The sequence below is a fragment of the Magnolia sinica genome, chromosome 16 (genome assembly GCF_029962835.1).
Source record: "Magnolia sinica isolate HGM2019 chromosome 16, MsV1, whole genome shotgun sequence".
Taxonomy (NCBI): Eukaryota; Viridiplantae; Streptophyta; class Magnoliopsida; order Magnoliales; family Magnoliaceae; genus Magnolia; species Magnolia sinica.
In genome coordinates this window covers 68417490-68436772 of record NC_080588.1, presented here as the reverse complement: position 1 = coordinate 68436772, position 19283 = coordinate 68417490, and the positions used below count along the sequence as shown (strand labels likewise).

The window sequence follows — 19283 nt, the reverse complement described above, 5'->3', positions numbered from 1 at the left end:
CCATGATCAATCTGGGCTTGACTTGGGGATCAGGATGGTTGGAAAGGTAGGGAATGAACTAAGGAGATAGCTGAAAAATCTAGACTTGGAGGCTTGGGAGCTCCTCCTCACTCTCACTCTCTTCCTCTCTCTCTCTCCCTCTTACTTAGCTTTAGAAATGAGAAGTGAATTCTTGAGATGTGAAGAGGAGAGGGCTATTTATAGCCTTCTCCAATGGTCTTATGGTAATTGTATGGTTTAGGAGGGGTAAAAGATGAGGTGGCAAGTTATGGTTGGTTGAGGAGAGAGGAACGCCACATGACGCTCTCTCATTGGCTCTTAGGGTTGGTAAAACGATAAATAATAAACCCTAGAGGGGTAAATTTAAAGGAAAGTTGACTTTCGGGCTAAGGGACAGCTGTTGCTCGGAGGACAGACGCGTTCGGCGAGCAGTGGTAATCAGAGTACCGTTGGCGGTAGTCAAACTACCGCCGGCGGTAGTCCAACTATCTCTCGGGCCGGGCTCACACGTGCGGTCCTCGTGTAGCATGCTGGTTTGTCTGGTGGTCCCTTTTTCGGGTTTTTAGCTCAGCTAGGTGTATTTTTAGGCTGTCTTCGCTTTAAATGGGTTCTAGATTCGGGAGGTTCTAATGACTTAAATTAGGATTTCAAGTTTGGGTATGGTTTGGATTAGGGTTTTGGGTTCAGATAAGGTTTGGATTTTGGTTTTGGGTTCAAGTAAAGTTTGGATTATGGTTTCGGGTTCGGGTAAGGTTTGGATTTTGGTTTTGGATAGATCACGGTTCATGGATTGTCTTAGCCTTCTCGAGATATTTGCCTGGGTGGGGTGTCTACAAGACTGAATCTGAAATCTGAAGCCTGAATTTGAAATCTGAAGTCAAAAAACTTGTTTAATAATTATGGCTGAAGTCTGAAAATTAAGTATTGAATTTGAAACAACCTGTTTGTTAACAAACATCTTAAATGTTTGAAATATGTTAATTTGACACATTTGCCCCTATCTCACGTTTGGAAATGTTTTACATTATAAAGAAATTATTTTTTATTAAATGAAAATAAAATCATTATATTTAATTCAAATAAATTAAAATACTTAATAGAAAACTAAAATATTATTATTAATAAGGCCCGAAGATTGTCACTATGTGTCATGTAGGGTTGAGTACCAGTAGCAATAAAATCCCCCGCTGCTTTTGGAAGTGTGGTCCACTTGATAGTTAGATATGTCTTATTTTTAGTCTCATGCCTTAATACGAGCTCTTCAGATGGATGGACGCTCTGGATATAACACATACCTCATGATAAGACCCACATAATTTGTTAACGTCAATACAGTAGCTATATAGCTGGTGTGAGATACACCAGCCAATCCACATCCTAGAAATCATGCATCATGATGGGGCCTACATAGCTTAGTGACGTCACTTCAGTAGTGAGTCTTGCCACTCAACCCATTAGTATCTGGGCGCGGATTAGGTACTACCCTGCCTGTTCGGAGCTCGGGACAGGCGGAGGCTCCAACGGCCATTGATAGTCTACTGTGATTTATGAATATTATCCATACTGTCCATACTTTTTTTCATATCATGCTAGAGTTATGGATAAAAAAATAAGGCATATCCAAGGCTCAAGTCGACCACACCATAGGAAGCAATGGTGCTAAGAATGCCCACCGTTGAAACCTTCTTGCGACCCACTGTGTCTAGAGCTGGGCATCGGTCCGGATCGGATCGGATTGGATCCAACTCGATCCGAACCAAAATCTTAATGGCTTGATCCGAATTCGATCCGATCCGGGACTGAGTCCGGGTCACCTGACTCGGACCGATCCGATGCATGGTTGGGCTAACCCAAACCGAGTTCGACTCGGTCAGGGAAACCGAGTCCGACTCGGTCGAATCGGGTTGGGTACGATTCGGATGGCATAAATTTAATCCAACTCCTTTATATGGTGTGGTCCACTTCAGCCTTTAATATACCTTATTTTTGTGCTTAATGACTAAAATGATATGTCAAAATGGTTGAACGGCTTAGATAAAACATATACATCAAGGTGGGCCCCACATAGCTCTAATGAACTTTCCATCCACCATATGAACGCTTTTATTGGACTGTGGATCGTGCACTGCACGGAATTACAGTAACTTGCTTTTCATGCAAGCTGTGCTTGCACTGTTGCACAAGTGACTTTTGGATTGATGTTACTGAGTTTTGTAGGCTTGAATATAGGGTATGTGTTATATCCAAACCGTCCATCCATTTGGCGAGCTCATCTTAAGGCTTAAGATGAAAAATAAGATAGATCTAATTATCAAGTGGACCACACAAATTATTTAACGGTAATCTGCTGCTATTTGTGGTGTGGTCCAGATAATCTTTGGATATTATTCATTTTTTGGATAATGTTATATAATGGTCTCTAAAAATATATAAACGATGTAGATATAATAAATACATCACCGTGGGGCCCATATAACTTTGATCTCCTTTAAACCGTTTGTACAACTTGGAGCTCGAGGATTGGCTACTCCCCCTGCCACCAACCAATGGCTGGTGGTCAGTGCTCAGTGGGCCCCACCATGATGTATGTGTTCCATCCATGTCCTCCATCTATTTTTACATATCATTTTATATTATGAGAAAAAAAAATGATGTATATCGAAATCTCAAGTGGACCACATTATATAGGAAACAGTGTTGAATGAATGTTGACCATTAAAAACGTTTTGGAGGCCATAGAAGTTTTTGATCAAGCTGATATTTTTTTTTCCCTTCATCTGGGTCTTTATGACCTAATCAACAGATTAGATGTCAAATAAACAGTATAGTGGGCCTTAGGAGGATTATAATGGTGGATATCCAACCATTATTGTTTTCTTATGGTGTGGTCCACCTGAGACTTACATCCTTATCATTTTTTTACAAAGCCCTAAAATGATCTATAAAATGGATGAACGGAATGGATGAAACATATACATCATGCTGGAGCCATATAACTTTAATCTCCCTTGAACTGTTCGTACAACTCGCAACTCGAGGAGTGTTAGTGCTCGTCTTGGCACGACACGTACCTACAGCTAGACGCATAGCCAGCTACATAGCTGTGTGTGGTACACCAGCAAATTCTCTTCCATTTGTACACAGCAAACTTTGTTGGGGCCCACCTTGAATGCATGTAGTTTATCCACGCCGTCCATTCATTTTTGCAGATCATTTTAGTGGTTGAACCCAAAATTGATGCATATCCAAAGCTCAAGCGGATCATACCACGGGAAAAAGTAGAAGTATTAATAAGAACTACTCCGGATTGGGCAGGATCGGATCGGATCGGTCCGGATCCATTTGGATCGGGTTTTTAGGTTGGGTCGGGTTGGATCATGGCCAATCTGAACTCGATCCGGAAAAATTTTGGATCTAGATGGGGCTACCCAATCCGCACCGATCCAGACCGTCGGTTCGGTTCTGATTGGGTCGGATCGGGTTTGATCGGGTCAGATCCACTGGATCGGGTCTGTTTTGCCCAGCTCTAACTGTGTCATTTATTTTCCATCCAACCCATTAATATGGTCATATACACCTGGATGAAGTCAAAAAACAAATATCATCTTGATCTAAACCTTCACTGATCCCTAAGAAATTTTTAACGGCACAAATTTAATCACTACCGTTAGGTCCATTTGAGATTTTGATCTTATATATTTTTCGGATAATAATCTAAAATAATATGAAAAAATGGATGGACGGTGTGGATAAACTTAATACATCATGGTGGACCCTTAGTGGCGCTTAGAGCCTCCACCTGTCCCCAGCTCCCAACAGGCGGGGGTAGTACCTAATCCGCGCGCTCAGTATCCAGTTGGCGTTCGCGGAAACAGATTGGCTACTCCCCTGCCACCAGCCAATGGCTAGTAGTCTGTGCTACATGGGCCCCACTATGATGCATGTGTTTCATCTATGTTGTCCATCTATGTTTCTAGATCATTTTATGGTATGAGACAAAAAATGAGGTATATCTCAATTTCAAGTGGACCACATTACAGGAAAACAGTATTGAATGAACATCGACCATTAAAAACTTTTTGGGGGCCATAAAAGTTTTGGATCAAGATAATCTTTTTTTTTTCCATTCATCTTGGTCTATATGACCTAATCAATGGATTGGATGTCAAATAAACAATACATTAGGCTTTACGAGAATTTTAATAGTGGATATCCAATCACTATTGTCTTCCTGTGGTGTGGTCCATCTGAGATTTATATTACTCTAATTTTTGGTATGAAGCCCTAAAATGATCTTTAAAAATGGATGAAACACATACATCATGGTGTGTTCAGAGAAGTGCCTGTGTTAAAAGTTGGGATGTGTATAATACAAGGGAGAAAATCTCTCTTAAGGAATAATTTTGGATTAAAAAATTAATAATCATATAGCGCATTCTCCATTCCCCATTAAGCTAGATTCCCAGCGTGGAAAATTTTCAACATAAAAGGTCTCCCATCACCCAAAAATTTCAACATAAAGGCACGGAGCACTTTCCTTTTAACAAACACCATTAAACATGGAATATTTTTCACATTTTCCGTTAAGTACAACAAACAGGCCCTTAGTTTTGTGTAACCTCATATTACTGAAACATTACAGCGGGCTCTACGAAGTTTCTAATGGTGGCCCGATTAATCACTACTGTTTAGTATAGTATGGTCCACCTAAGATTTGGATGCGTTTCTTTTTTGTGGGCCCCACAGTAAGGGCCGCACCTAATCCACTCCCGAAGGGATCATCCATGTCAGCAAAAAGTAACACCCCGCATCCGTACCTGGGGACCCAGGCAAGTTTTTGATGGTGGATATTCAACGACCACTGTTTCCTATGGTATGGTCCACTAAAGTTTTTTATTTTCTTAATTTTTGGACCATATACTAAAATAAGGGGGCAAAATAGATGGACGGCATGGATATACAATGCATCCATTAAGGTGGGCTCCACCCGCATCACTGGCTCCGGGTTGTAGCTGTTTATTTTTTAAATATTTTTTTATTTATGACACACGCACACAAACCACCACATACTCACGCATTGGTGCTGAAACTCCTAAGGGCGTGTTTGGCCAGACCGATTCCATGGGACTAGGAGGGATGGAATGGTTTTTAAGGCAATAATGACAGTGTTGGTGTTTGTCTGTTGTGGGTTTGGGATAGCTCATGGGATATACAGCAGCATGTTTGGACCGTTACAAATGGATGAGTTTGTATCTTCACTGCTTCTCATGGTGTGCTTCACTTACCGTTTTGTATCTGTCTCAAAACAGGTTCATAGCTGAATGTAAGCTGGTGAAAATGATGGAGGGAGTGGATATCTCATTGATATCTCTGTCGGCCTCACATAGTGGTGAAAATTTGCATCCTGAAATTGGTAGAATCCGAACAGTTCACGAGTGCAGGTGGATGAAATACATCCCGCCGTCACAAACAGCAGACAGGATAGGATGGTGGCCAATAACCCTCGTAATCCCATCTCTCTTAACTGTTCAGGTACGCCCAAAGAGTCTGGAGCAAGAGCTAGGACCCAAGGGTCGCAGCTCGCGTCCATCCGTATGAAGCCTCACGCGAGTGTCTTTTACGTTCCTGGTACTGTCAGGTACATGAAGCGTCCAAAAAGGGTCCCATCATATCAGCGGTTTTGATTCACTACCGACGGACAACTCGAGCAAAGTGTACATATTCGCGGGCGAGCATTGTACAGTACCTGAGTACTGCTCTCTCCATGCGTGTCACACGTGGCACCCGTGTACAACACCCCATCAGGTCATCTGATGGGACGCACTGCATAGGGGAGCGTTTTGGTCAGACCAGGAAACATCGGTGAGGCCATGCCTGTGGGGACCACTTTGATGTATATGTTGTACATCCACGCCGTCCATCCGTTTTTATCAGCTCAATTTACTATATGTAATAAAAAATGAAGCCATTCCAACTCTTACTGAGCCACAACCAGGGTTAAAAAAGGTGATTAAATGTCCACCGTAAAAAACTTCTTGCAGGCGACAAAAGCTTTGGATTAAGCTGATATTTGTGTTTTCACTTCATCCGAGTCTGTATGACCTTATCAATTGGTTCCAGGACAAATCAACATTATGGTAGGCCCAGAAATTTTTTAATGATGGGCATTTAATCACCACTGTTTGATGTGCTGTGGTCCACGTAAGATTTGTATCTCCTTCAATTTTGGGCTTATGCCCTGAAATGATCTGTGAAAATATAAGGACGGCATGGATATAAAACAAATACATCAAGGTGGGCCCGTGGCGCACCCTCACCGAAGTCGTGTATCCTTGGTGGAAGTTGATGTTCCCACTGTTTTGTTGGTGTGTCCCACCTGATTTTTGGATCTGCTTGATTTTTAAAATATTTCCCTTCTATAGTATTTCAAAACAGATGGATGAAGTGGATTTGTCTAAGAAATCTCCGTGGATATCTCTGTGGAGCCCACACTGGATGGAGTCACAGGCAATCCGCTCCCATATGGATAGATGCCTGTATTTTGAAAAAAAAAAAACGCACGGATGGCTGAGGATCCAATTGATGTAAGTTCAGGGCAGGACATCCACGCTTTGATCTTTTAAATGTGCCAGATTTCAGACATCCTGGATAAAATGCGATCCAATGTATAACTGATTTTAATGAGCGGTTCGGATCCGTTCTAGTGGAGCCTGTGGATCATATCAATGGCTGTTGTACTCCACCATGGATAAACCTTCCACATTTAATTTTAAGAAATCTCCGACAGATTGGTGGCTCAGATATTTCCATCCTCTCTATAACTCATTAGATGCACGGTGCTGATTATCAGAAAATGTACACTGTCAGAAATGACAACGTGTCACTTGTCAAGGGTTCTGTAACTTGTATTTGCTACCAAGTAGTATTTAAATTTCACTCACGGTGGATGGATGAGAAATGGAAACATGGATGGCTTGCGAAAGCCTTTACCAGAGCTTCTTATGACTGAAACTAGATATGGCCACCGTGATGTTTGCGAGAAACATAATAACGATGATGATGATAATAATAATAATAGCAATAATAATAATGGTGAGCATTAAATGTCCATGGCGATGTAACTAATTTTTATAAGGTTAATATTTATTTTATTTTATTTTATTTAAGTTTAACATCCTTATGAACAGTATAAATAGCGTGGAAACAATCACAATGGACCTCAAGGAGGCACTACTTGAGTTTTGAATCCACCTCCCCCTTTTTTTTTCCTTATATGTTTTAACATGATCTTAAAATGAATGAAGAAAGTGCAGTTTTCACAAACATTACAATAGGCCTCAATTAATAGTTAAACAGAATGGAAGTTAATGAGGGTCCTTATCATCACTATGTCCTTTATATGGAAATCAGAGGGTACCATTACTTGTAATAATAAATTCCCAACATCCTTGCAACCGAATGCACCTTATGTTGAAATAGTGGATTCAAACCAAACATCTAGCATTAGATCTGATATAACTATTCATGTTTTATAATACATGGGAATTCAAAATTTATATTTGATAGTATGTAATTCGAATGTATTGAAATTCTGTAGTATATTTGCCAAAACTAAATTTAATTGTATATTTACTGAAACTAAATTTAATTAAGTACGTTAACTATAATACTTCAAATTAATGTATATATGCGATGTTTGACAAAATGATTATAATGCACTCAATGAATTATATACTTCAATAATAATTGTGAAAATAAGTCTCAAATGGACTGGAGCATAAAAATCTCGGCTCCCGTGACTTACCAATGTTTTTTACTAGTTCATTAAATGTCTAGCTAGTTTGGATCATCGTATTAGTATGATTTTGATGTGGTTGTTAATTTAAATTATTTCTAACTATCATCGGCATGCCATGCGTATGATGGATCAGTAGCCTAGCTACCATTGTTACTAGTGTGACTCTCCTACCTTTTGAAAAGGGAGCATTAAAGCCCCTCCAATGGCTCTAAATCAGGTGGGCTATACTATTAAAATCAAATCAATGTATTTGTGCAGCACATCTAATGAGTTAATTTTTTCAATTGTTACTTCCATGTGATATTCATCATATGGCCCACCATCTTCACGGCTTGGATATTCCACTGAAGTGCAAATGGGCAGAAAATAAAGGCATTGTATGCTAAAGACGTTTCCTCCTGATACATCCTGATGTATTGCAAGATGTTATCCATTGCAATTTGGGCTTTTCTCAATCACCCAGACCGTTGATGTCAGATTGAATACTTCATCCATTTAATTACACAAAGAGTATGATGACCGTTCATTTTCAAAGCAAGAGCGCCAATTTTCAAATGTTTAAAATAATCTAATTTAAGAAATTTGTCTATCCACCGCACAAGTTGAGACTAATAATATCAATGGCTTGGATCATTTGAAGACCGCCCAGTTTCAAAAGGCTGCAGTCCCTACATGTCATGTAACAATATCCAGCCAACCTCTTCACTAAATATAGACACAGTAAGAGTTATTGGGTACTCTGGCAGTCTATCATGGTTCATACGCACGCTCTCGAAATTGGATGCACTGCATATTATATCTACCAAAATTAAAACGGTCATAATTAATGGATACACTGAAATAGATTCCAACCACAAAATCTGAGGGACAGGACACTTCTAACCTCCGATTGACCGATCATTTTTCTTTTGAATCCAGACCGTTGAGCATTTTAATCTTGTCTCTAACTTTACGAACGGCTATCCATTTCGTGCCTGTAATATGACGCTGGAAAGTTATTGATGTATATGTAATCCGCACCGTCCATCCATTTAATAGGGCCATGAGCCCAAAATTGAAGCACATCCAAATTTCAAGCGGACCACACCGCAACAGTGGGGATTGGACGCTTACCGTTGAAACTATCTCGGGGGCCTCAGAAATTTTAGATCAAGCTGATATATGTGTTTTCCCTTCATCCAGGTCTGCGTGACCTTGTGAACAGGTTGGATGAGGCCTAGGAAGATTTCAACGGTGGTCGTCATCATCTCTGCTGTTTCCTGTCGTGTGGTCCACTTGAGCTTTGGATGTACTTAAATTTTCGTACTATGGCCTAAAATTATATGAAAAAAATGATGGATGGAATGGATAAAATTCATACATCATGTTGGGCCCCACAAAGTCATGCCACCACGTAAGTCGGTAGTGCCAGGGTCATCACGCAATCTGCGTCCCTGAACGGCTATGTTGCTTATCCATCGTTAGAAAAAAGTGGTGGTGACCCATCATCCTTACATGCGGAACTGATGTAAAGCTATTCAGACAATCCAAACTGTGGGTTACATTCATGATGGGGCATAACCCAAAAATCACACTGAAGCAAACCTAGCCATCCAATTAATGTCTACTAAATGGACAGTCTTAAAGTAAATACCGAGCAGTCCACATCTAAAGTGAACAATCAGACAGTTGATATTATCTTCTATGCTCCATCCACAGTTGTGGAAAGTACTTGGACGGTCTAGATTGCATTACAACAATCCGATGTGTCCATTCCAATGGTCACCACCATTTTTTAATGGTCCAGAACTAGTAGTCTAGTCACAATAATAATTAATAAAAAAAACAAAAACCGCCTATCGAAAATCCCATTTTCTTCACTCGAAGAAAAATGCTTTCCTCTCTTTTACAAGAACCCAAAACCCACAAAAAAGCAGAAAGAAGAAAATTAGAAAAAACTCATCAGATCTTAGAAAAAGCAGACCTGTTTTTTGAATTTTGAAAAGTCGGTCTTTTTTTCAGATTTCTTGCAGTACCAGAAAGGTTCCTCCTGAGGTGAAAAAGGCCTGTGATTGTGTTTTTGCAAGGGTTTTTCTAGGGTTTTGGCCAGCAAATAGTCCAACTTTCTTCATCTTTTCTCACCCTTTTCCTTTTTCTGGGGTTTTGAGCAAAACCCTACTTTTGTTCTTTAAAAAAAAAAAAAACTGAATATCCATTTTATAAATTGGCTCTTTTTACTGAGAGCAGTAGAAGTAAGCTTTTTCTTGGCTTTTTCTGTTTTCTTTCATCTCTTTCTCTCTCTCTTATTATAGTATCAGTAGTAAAGATAAAAGGGGTAATAACCAGAAAAATTCCAGGTTTTAGTGGTTTCTATAAGCATCAAAAGCTACAGTTTTTTTTTTTCTTCTTCTTCTTTTCTTTCTTTTCTTTTGAAGTTTTCGAATCAGAAAATCTCTCAAACTCCCCAACTTATTCTACCTTCCCCTGTTTTGATCAGCCCGAAAATACTGTAATTCTTCAAAAACCTCCCACAAAACCCAGAAAGGATGTCAGTTTTTTTATGAGCTTAAATGAATAAATGATTCAACCTTCCATGCTTTTAAGCTTCAGAACCTCAAAATCCAGGATATCTGGGCATTAAATCCGTAAAAATCCCATCTTTTCCCACTCCCTACATGTTTTGAAGACGCCCATAAAGAAGAAATTCTTCAAAAACCCACTAACCGTTTTGAGTGCTTTGTAGAGCTTGATTGAAAAAAGATTGCAACTTTGAATCTTCCTAAACTTCAGAATCTCAAAACCCAGAAATTTCTGGGCATAAAATCTCCTAAAAGTCCTACCTTTTCTTCCCTTACAAAAAATGGAAAACCCAGAAATTTCACTCATCTTTCATCAATTTAAAACCTGTTTTCTATAACTTTCAACCAAGTGAAATTTCTCACCTTTCTGTGAAAAACCCCGAGATCTCCATTGGTTTCCTGAATAAAAGTTTCACCTTTTCATCGTCATTCCCAAGAGAAGAAGCAGAAAGGAGTTGATTTTTCTGGGTTTTACAATGTCAATGCCACTAGATCAGCAGCAGCAATCCCCTCCAATGGTTCTAAATCAGCAAGCCTACAACTCCCACTCAGGAAGTGGATCAATCGGCCCTGTGATTGCCGTCCTCGCCGTGATCACGATCTTAGGCATCATCGCAGGAATGATCGGTCGGCTCTGCTCTGGGAGGAGAATCATGGGCTATGGGCAATTCGACTTCGAAGGCTGGATTGAGAGGAAATGCTCTTCTTGCATCGACGGAAGGATCGACCAGCCATTGCCGAGGAACAACGCCAATGCTGGCAGCAGCGCCGACTCTGTTCCAATCACAATTCCGGTTGAGAACACTCAAGAAACAAAGCATGCAGAGCAATCTCCTCAAAACCCAACTCCAGCTGCTGAATCTTGACATGGGTTGGCTCAATTTCTCTCTCTTTCTCTCTCTGATGTATGTGAAATGGGCCTGTTTTTATCTTCTTCTTGATCTTTTGTTATGTTATTTTTATTTTTTTTTTTGGATTTTCAGCATCATTGCTATATATCATGGTCATGAGCATCAGGATCATCAGATGATGAGATTTTATCTTCTTCTTCTTTTCTTCAATAGATGTAATAGATGACAAAAAAGCTCTTTTTTTTTCTTTTTTTTTTTCTGTTTCTCTTTTAGTTGGATTTTCAATCACCATTCTCATCTTTCTAGGAATATTCCTTTTTTTTTTTTTTTTTGGATTTTCACTTCTGCCATTATCACCATCACATCGTGGCCATCTGATGTGATGATATGATGATGTAAGGAGAAGGTTTTTCCATGGATGTAACAGATCATATAAACCTGGCCTTTGGTTCTTCCATGGATGTAACAGATCATATAACTCAGGCCTTTATTCCTGTATTTCATCTTATTTATTTATTTATTTATTTTTCATTAAAGAGTAATTCTTTAGTGCTTTCAGGAGCACTGTAGGTTATAGTGCTCCTAGTTGCATCAGTTCACATGGACAATCCAATCGATTGATCTGAACCCTCCATTAATTTAAGAACATATTTCAAGTGCCATTTTGTGAAAATCACACTCATTGGACGATCCAATCCATCCTTAATTTGGTTTTATTTTCTGTAGCCATCCTTTTCCCAACCCATATATGGGATGGTTGCGATTGCCTGACAAAGTTCATTCTTTTGAATCATAAGCAATCCATGATGATTCCCAGCAAATAGACGGATCAAATTGGTGATTGGATCCATCTTTGTGTAAATGATATTGACCGTCCATGTTTAAGGCCATTGATCAAGCTGTTAATATTCCTCAGATAAGTGTGATTTTTCATGGTAGCCCAACATGTGTGCGTCTATCCTAGTGAACAATCTAGAAAAGCAATGGAATGGACTATCGTGCTCTCCGGAGCATTTCTCTTCGGTAACAGCCCCCTATTTCAAAAATATTCATATAAGCCGAGAAATGGTCCAGTGTACTGGCCACGTGGACATCCCAGTGATCGATCCCAACCGTCCATGTATTCCACTAACTGTTCATTGATAGCTATAACCGTAAGAGAGTATGTCCAATCAACAATTTGAATCACTCATTTTGGGGTGCTTACTCTTGCTCGGGTGGTAGACTCTCCGGAGTTTCAACACCGGGTCAAGGGTTCGAGTACCCATAGGCGGTGAAATTCCTCTACAGTGTGAGTGTGTGAGGGTGTGTGCGCGTGTGTTAAAAAAATAATCATTCATTTGGTGGGTCCCACCTTGGTTTTTTTACTACTTTAAAGCGTCTTTTAGTCTTTTAATACTCCGGCAGTGTGTGATGGACTTGCAATTACTTGGAAATTACGTTCCTTGAATCAAGTAATTCAAATTAAACCGTCCAGATTATGTGTCCAACTTTAGATGTATCATAAACCAGAAGTTAGGCTTATTTGATTTTCGTAATATTAGATTGGTGGCCATTTATTGAACTGTCAATAATGGAAGATTTCCAACGGTCTTATTTCAACAAACAAGTATCCACGAATCGAAGGTTAGGATTGATTTTCGGATTGTGGCTTGCAGGCAGTGATTTTCACAATTTAGTCGGTTTAATTTTAGTTAATGCATTCGTCGTTTACATTTCCGACTGCTGCGTATCAAGCTTACACAGCCAGAGTATAAAATAACTCCCGTTTGCTCTCTCTCTCTTTTTTTTTTCTCATTCAACTCTCTTTGATTAGAAGGCCTTTTTCTTTTCTTTTTTTCTTCTCATTTTGAGGGGTTTGAGAGAACGGGGGCTCTTCATCACAGCTACCATGTGTGATAAATCTGGGCCATGAGTAGTGTGCAATGCGAACTTGTTATATATATATATATATATATATATATATATATATATATATATATATATATAGAGTCATGCTCCCTGCGCACCTACGCACGTGCGCACCTTTGCACACGTGCCATGGGTGTCTAATCTGAACGGTCCATGTGATGCGGAATCCCATAAAACCCTATGTGACAAATTTTCACCCCGATCGAATGTTCTGGTGGGCCATCGCAAAGAGAAATGCAAATCAAGGGAGGAAACTGTTTTCATTTTTCATGGCCCATCAAACTTTTAGATCAAAGTAAAACTTGGGCCCGGGGGGTTTCAGGAGGTGCTGCTTCACATGAACGGTTCAGATTTTGGATCCACATCACGTATGATGGGTTCTCAAAAAAGTTCGTACGTAGTATGTACGAACTGGTTCGCAGGTGAGCGTTTCCGTGTGTGTATATATATATATATATATATATATATATATATATATATATATATATATATATATAAAATCAGGCTAGTATACTCAATTAGCCACACACGTACGGTGAATTTGGACCGTTGATTTATTGTCTTTTTTTCTGGCATGATAGGGTGATCTGCTGATCAATGGGCCAACGTTTTTTTATTTTTTATTTTTTATTTTTTATTTTTCTTTTCTTGTATGTGTGTCTCGGTATGCTGAGAGTGTAAACTAGCTGATGAACGGCCTGGATCTCTGACATACGCGCCATCTAAGTGTTGGGAACTGGGCTTGCATGGTGGCTCTGACGTGGGCCCCATCCATCTAAACACCACATCAGATTAGGGGTTGTCAGTCCTTTTAAACAGCATTTTTTTAAAACACTTTTGCGACCTTGCTGATCCAAACCGTTAATATCGCTGGACCCACTTTCGGAATGCCCATGGGAAGATAATCTCCCACGTGGAATATTCCTTACTCTTTGACAAGCCAAATTTTTATAGGTTGGATCCTCCATTCTGCGGGCTTTGTGGGGGATATGTTCATGGTGGGGCCCATCATATCAACGGTGGGCGTCACTTCCGCATTGGCTCCAACTGAAAGCCCAGACATCGGGTTAGATCATTGTATGATATTAGTAATATTGTGGTTCGCTTAAATGCTGGTGTATTGTTATTTTTCACGTCGAGGTTGTACCCGTGGAATATGGGTCGTGATGCAATGATCCAAACCGTTTATTTGATGGGCCTAACTTGGATGGACGATACCCAGAAACATTTTAAAGATGGCACACGAATCAACAGTTAAAACAGACGGTCTACATTCAAAACAAATGTTAAATGATCTTAGTGTTGGAATATTCGAATCATCGTCATCCACGGTGATATGCCCATAGTATAAACGGTCAGGAATATTTCAGTAGGACCCACATCCGAACGAAACCAGAGTGCGTTTGCGTCTAATGCATGATCAATCCAAGCCTACTAAACGATAGGCCCACTCCACGGATGGGCCTGATGAAAAAATCTACTGCTACTGGTGAATCTAACCATTCACGACCGATGGATCGAGCAGTACATTTTTTTCATCATATTAAGTTCCAATCGTTTTGTCTTCCTGAGTGATGGCTCATCCAATGCGCGGTCCACTAATTGTACCGTTCGGATCCATTGAAAAATTGCACCAGTCAAGGATTTTGTGGGGATGGTAGCTCTACGAAACGGTATGGGACGCACAGTGTAACTTTTTTATTCGTAATGACCAAACTAACCTTTTGGAAATGTAAAAAGCAATTATTCAGTGGTGAAAACTAAAATTTCTTTCTTTTTGGGGGGTGGACTGAAATTTATGGACTGCCTATGATTCAGAAACCATGATAAAACATTCCTTCATAGGAATGGAAGAGCGCCAGCGTTTTAGGCTTTTTGGACTGAACTTCCAATGCTAACATGCGCCGTGTGCGATCACAAACAAAAATAACTGAAGTGGGCCACACCCCACCAAAAGGAACGATGGGGGACAGTGGGGAATGGGACGCCACCATAAAACGTCCAGATGGATTGTGGGGTCCACAGTGCTGCGTACGTGCCATCCAAACTGTTCATCAGGTGAGCCCACGAGGACGAAGGGCCACAACAAACCTCAGGTGGGCCACACCATCCCAATATATAGGTTTCAGGTGTGGTTGTAGGCTGCTCGCCGCATGATTCTGGGTTAGTACGGTGTAGATGAGGATGCGCACCTCAAACAATCTGGATCCCACCACACGTAAGGGGTGGGCCCCACACACCTTCGACGTGGGAATTATACATACTGTGTGGTCATTCTTCCCTGGACACCTGCCTCCACCACTGTATTTGGAAATCTTCGTATAGGCTCTGTGTTAGTTTAGCACCATTTAGAACGTGTTGGTGAATCTTCAACCGCACACGTGCACTGTTGTACGGAAATCCAGACCGTCCAAATTGCCCAACCTAACTTTAGTTAGAGCAGAACCAAAAAATTTAAGCCAATAAGATGATAGTAATCATCTTATTTTCCTCCCAATTTGGACCGCTCACAACGGATTGGCTACTCCCCCTGGCTGGTGGTCGGTGCTCTGTGGGCCCCACCATGATGTATGTGTTTTATCCATTCGGTCCATCTATGTTTTTAGATCATTTTATGATATGAGACCAAAAATGAGGTATATCCCAATCTCAAGTGGACCACATTACAAGAAACAGTGTTGAATTAAGGTCGACCGTTAAAAACTTTTTGGGGGCCATAAAAGTTTTGGATGAAGCTTATATTTTTTTCCCCTTCATCTGGGTCTGTGTGACCTAATTAATAGACTGGATGTCAAATAAACAGTACAGTGGACCTTAGGAGGATTTTAATGATGGATATCCAATCACTATTGTTTTCCTGTGGTGTGGTCCTACTGAGATTTGTATGCAAATGATAGGTAAAAATGGATGAAACACATACATCATGCTGGGCCCACATAGCACCGACCACCAGGCACCCGGCTGGTGGCAGGGGGAGTAGCCAATCCGTTTCCCTATTTTACATCTAATGGCAGCCATCTATTTGATGGTCAGGATTGTTTAATCAGCGTCATTTAACAGATATGTCCCATCCACAAAGTGAAACACCCAAGTGTATATGTAAAATCCTCTCCGTCTATCGGGTTCTATCCTCGATATAAGCCGTTTAGCCAACAAATCAGCTAAATCCGATGGTCGGATACGCCACACCAGTTGGAAGAATGGAGAAGTGACGCCAACCATAGCTTTGGTTGTGGGGCCACATCGTACGTATCTTCCATGAAACCCATTAATCAGATATAGGATGAAGAATAGATAATAATAAATAATAATAAATAAATAAATAAGCCCGACTGAAACTCAGGTGGGCCACACCATTTTAACTTTAGTGGTTTGGGAGCAATCTACATTGTTCCCTTTGCTGCAGACCACATGAGTTTTTAATTAGATTTTTTTGTATGTACGGTTAAGATAACTTCTCACGTACGATGGACGGAGTCGATTTTGATAACGTGGTCCACCTCACAAAGCTTGAGTGCGTGTTGTTGTTCTGGTCTCCTTTTAGTAGTGGGAAAAGGTAACAGCAGCCTTCAATCCATAGAACTCCAGAAGCTTTCTACTTTCATAATCTAACATCCAAAAGCGCCCCAGGCGCATGATAGAGTTTGAAATTCTCTTTTTTGCTTTTTCATACTCTGCCAGATTATGATGATGAACGATCCGCAGGCAGTAAGATTACACGGAAATAGCTTACGTGGCATACAAATAATTCAAACTAAGCCGTCCAATTATGGGCAACAGCTTAGATGTGTAATGAACAAAAAAAACTCTTAGTTTCTAAATCGAAATATTAAGTTTTTCTAGACATATATTGGACGGTAAGAAATGAAAAAATCCAACGGTCTTGTTTTACAAAACAATTGTCCACAAATCAGAGTTTAAGTTTTTTCAACCGAACTGATTTTTACATTTTATCCTAATAGTTGTAGTTTCCAAAATTTAGACGGTTAGTTTTTATTATTAGATTCTAAGTGTACTATTTGTAACTGACTGTGTATCAAGCATCATACGCACCCGGTGTATCAAATAACTTCTCTTTTTCAAAAACAAAAAATACTAATTTTGGGGATTAGGATGCTACTTTTTTTTTAGGGAGTGACGAAAATGCCCCTCGGCTTTGGGCCAGGGGATTTTTATAAGGTTTGAAGTGATCCGAAGCTGGGTGTGAAATGACACGAATGCCCCTGGTTAGCTGGTATATTGACAGAAAAACCCCATCACGCGGTTCCAAGAGGGGCATCTTTCCGTTTGCAAATACATGTGATTTGGGCAGCTTTTGTCGGAAATCCAACGCCCGAGAGCCGCTCCGAAAGAGTACACTTGTGGCGTGTACTTTTATGATGGTGGTGTTCAGTTCATGTCAACAGATCTAGCCTTTGAATTCTACTTTGGAGGCTTGCTATTTTCGTCTGTACACGTGGCTGATGGTGGGATGATTGGAGCCGTCCGGTTCCTGGGCCATTGTCCAGCTTGGGAAAGTTTAGGTGAAAGAAAGGGGGGCGTGGATTGGGTACTTCACCCCGCCAGTTCCAAGATTGGGACATGCTAGGACTCTGAGGGCCACCGTGATGTATGGATACTATCCACACCATCCATGCATTTTTCCATGCCATTTTAGGATATGGATTTAAAAATTAGGTAGATCAAAGGTTTAAGTGGACCTCTGAATGGGGGATTAAACGGTTATGGTTGAACACTTCTTTGGTGCGACATAAGTTATTGGTCAAGTTGATATTTGTATTTTCCCTTCATTCACATCTATATAAGGGTTCGTTTGGCACGGTAGATTTGGAGGGATTTGAGGAGATTTAAGGGGATTTCAAACTTCCTGAGTTGTTTGGCACCACAAAAGTAAATGGGAGTTCCAAATACTGGGAGTTTGAAATCCACGTGAGACCCTGGATTATATCTAAAATCATTCTCATAATTGCATGTGTAACATGCGTATTATTAGACTATTAATCTATTGGACACATGACCTACTAATGATATCTTAAAATAATTAGATTATCAATTCCATCCCTATAATTATTTTAGGGCCTGTTTGGGCTGTGGGATTAGAAGGAATTAGGTGGGATGGGATTCAAAAAACATAATTATTACCCATGCAGGGATCGGTCCCTGTTGCCATGGGATAAGATTAATGCCATGCTTTGTTGATAATACGGTAGTACATTGAATGGATATACCCACCATCATTTGAAATTACTGAGAATAACACACGTGTTATATCTAAACTGTTCATTTGTTTTGTAACCTCATTTTATGGCATGGGCCTAAAAATGAGGTAGATCCAAAACTTTTGAGGCCCCAAAGAAGTTTTCAATGGTAAGTATTCAATCCCTGTTGCTTTCTATGGTGGAGTCCACTTGAGCTTTAGATTTACCTGATTTTTTGGCCCAAGCTCTAAAATAATCTCGATAAATGGGTGGACGGTGTGGATATAGCCCACACATCATGGTGGGACCTACACAACTTGCTAACATTGAGTGAAATTGGCATAGAACCCAATGCAATTGTATTTAATGTAATTCCACGCTTTTCCATTCTTTCCAAACATGGGGTGGAATTGGTACAGAACCAGATGAATCCCATCCCACCTAATCCCTTCTAATCCCACCGCCCAAACAGGCCCTTAATAAGATGATCAGCACCGTCCAAACATTGTCCATATAAATCAATGGTTAAAAATCATTGGTTAGTTACTCGGATTTGATCTTATGCTTGTGGCCCATTCGAGACTTGGAATTTCGTCATTTTTTGGCAAAGTATATATTTCGGCGGGCTTATTACAACTATTGTGTCAAAAATTACATAAGTTCACTAATTAAAGATATTAAAGTTGATTTAGTAATTAAATTCAAACCCCTGCAAATATACTATGAATAACTACTTTTGGGTTAAAATTGACTCTCAATCTAGGGTGCCAAACACAATAAGAGGATTTCAAATCCAAGGAGTTTCAAATCCATGCTCCCAAACATGCCCTAAGCTTCTAAACAAGTTAGATGGTGGATAAACATCATGGTAGGTCCCAGGAAGGTTTCCAGTCTTACGAAGGTTTCGATGACATGGAAAAATGGATGGACAGTGTGGATAAAATCCATACATTATGGTGGTCCTGTT

At 40.1% G+C, this 19283-nt stretch overlaps 1 protein-coding gene across 1 annotated transcript; it reads left to right on the top strand.

The window, feature by feature from the left end:
• Positions 1-9649: 9649 nt before the first annotated feature.
• Positions 9650-11460, top strand: LOC131229465 (uncharacterized). Its single transcript, XM_058225428.1, has one exon. It carries the CDS (start codon positions 10833-10835, stop codon positions 11220-11222), a length of 390 nt encoding a protein of 129 aa, XP_058081411.1. The 5' UTR covers positions 9650-10832; the 3' UTR covers positions 11223-11460.
• The last annotated feature ends 7823 nt before the right edge of the window (positions 11461-19283 follow it).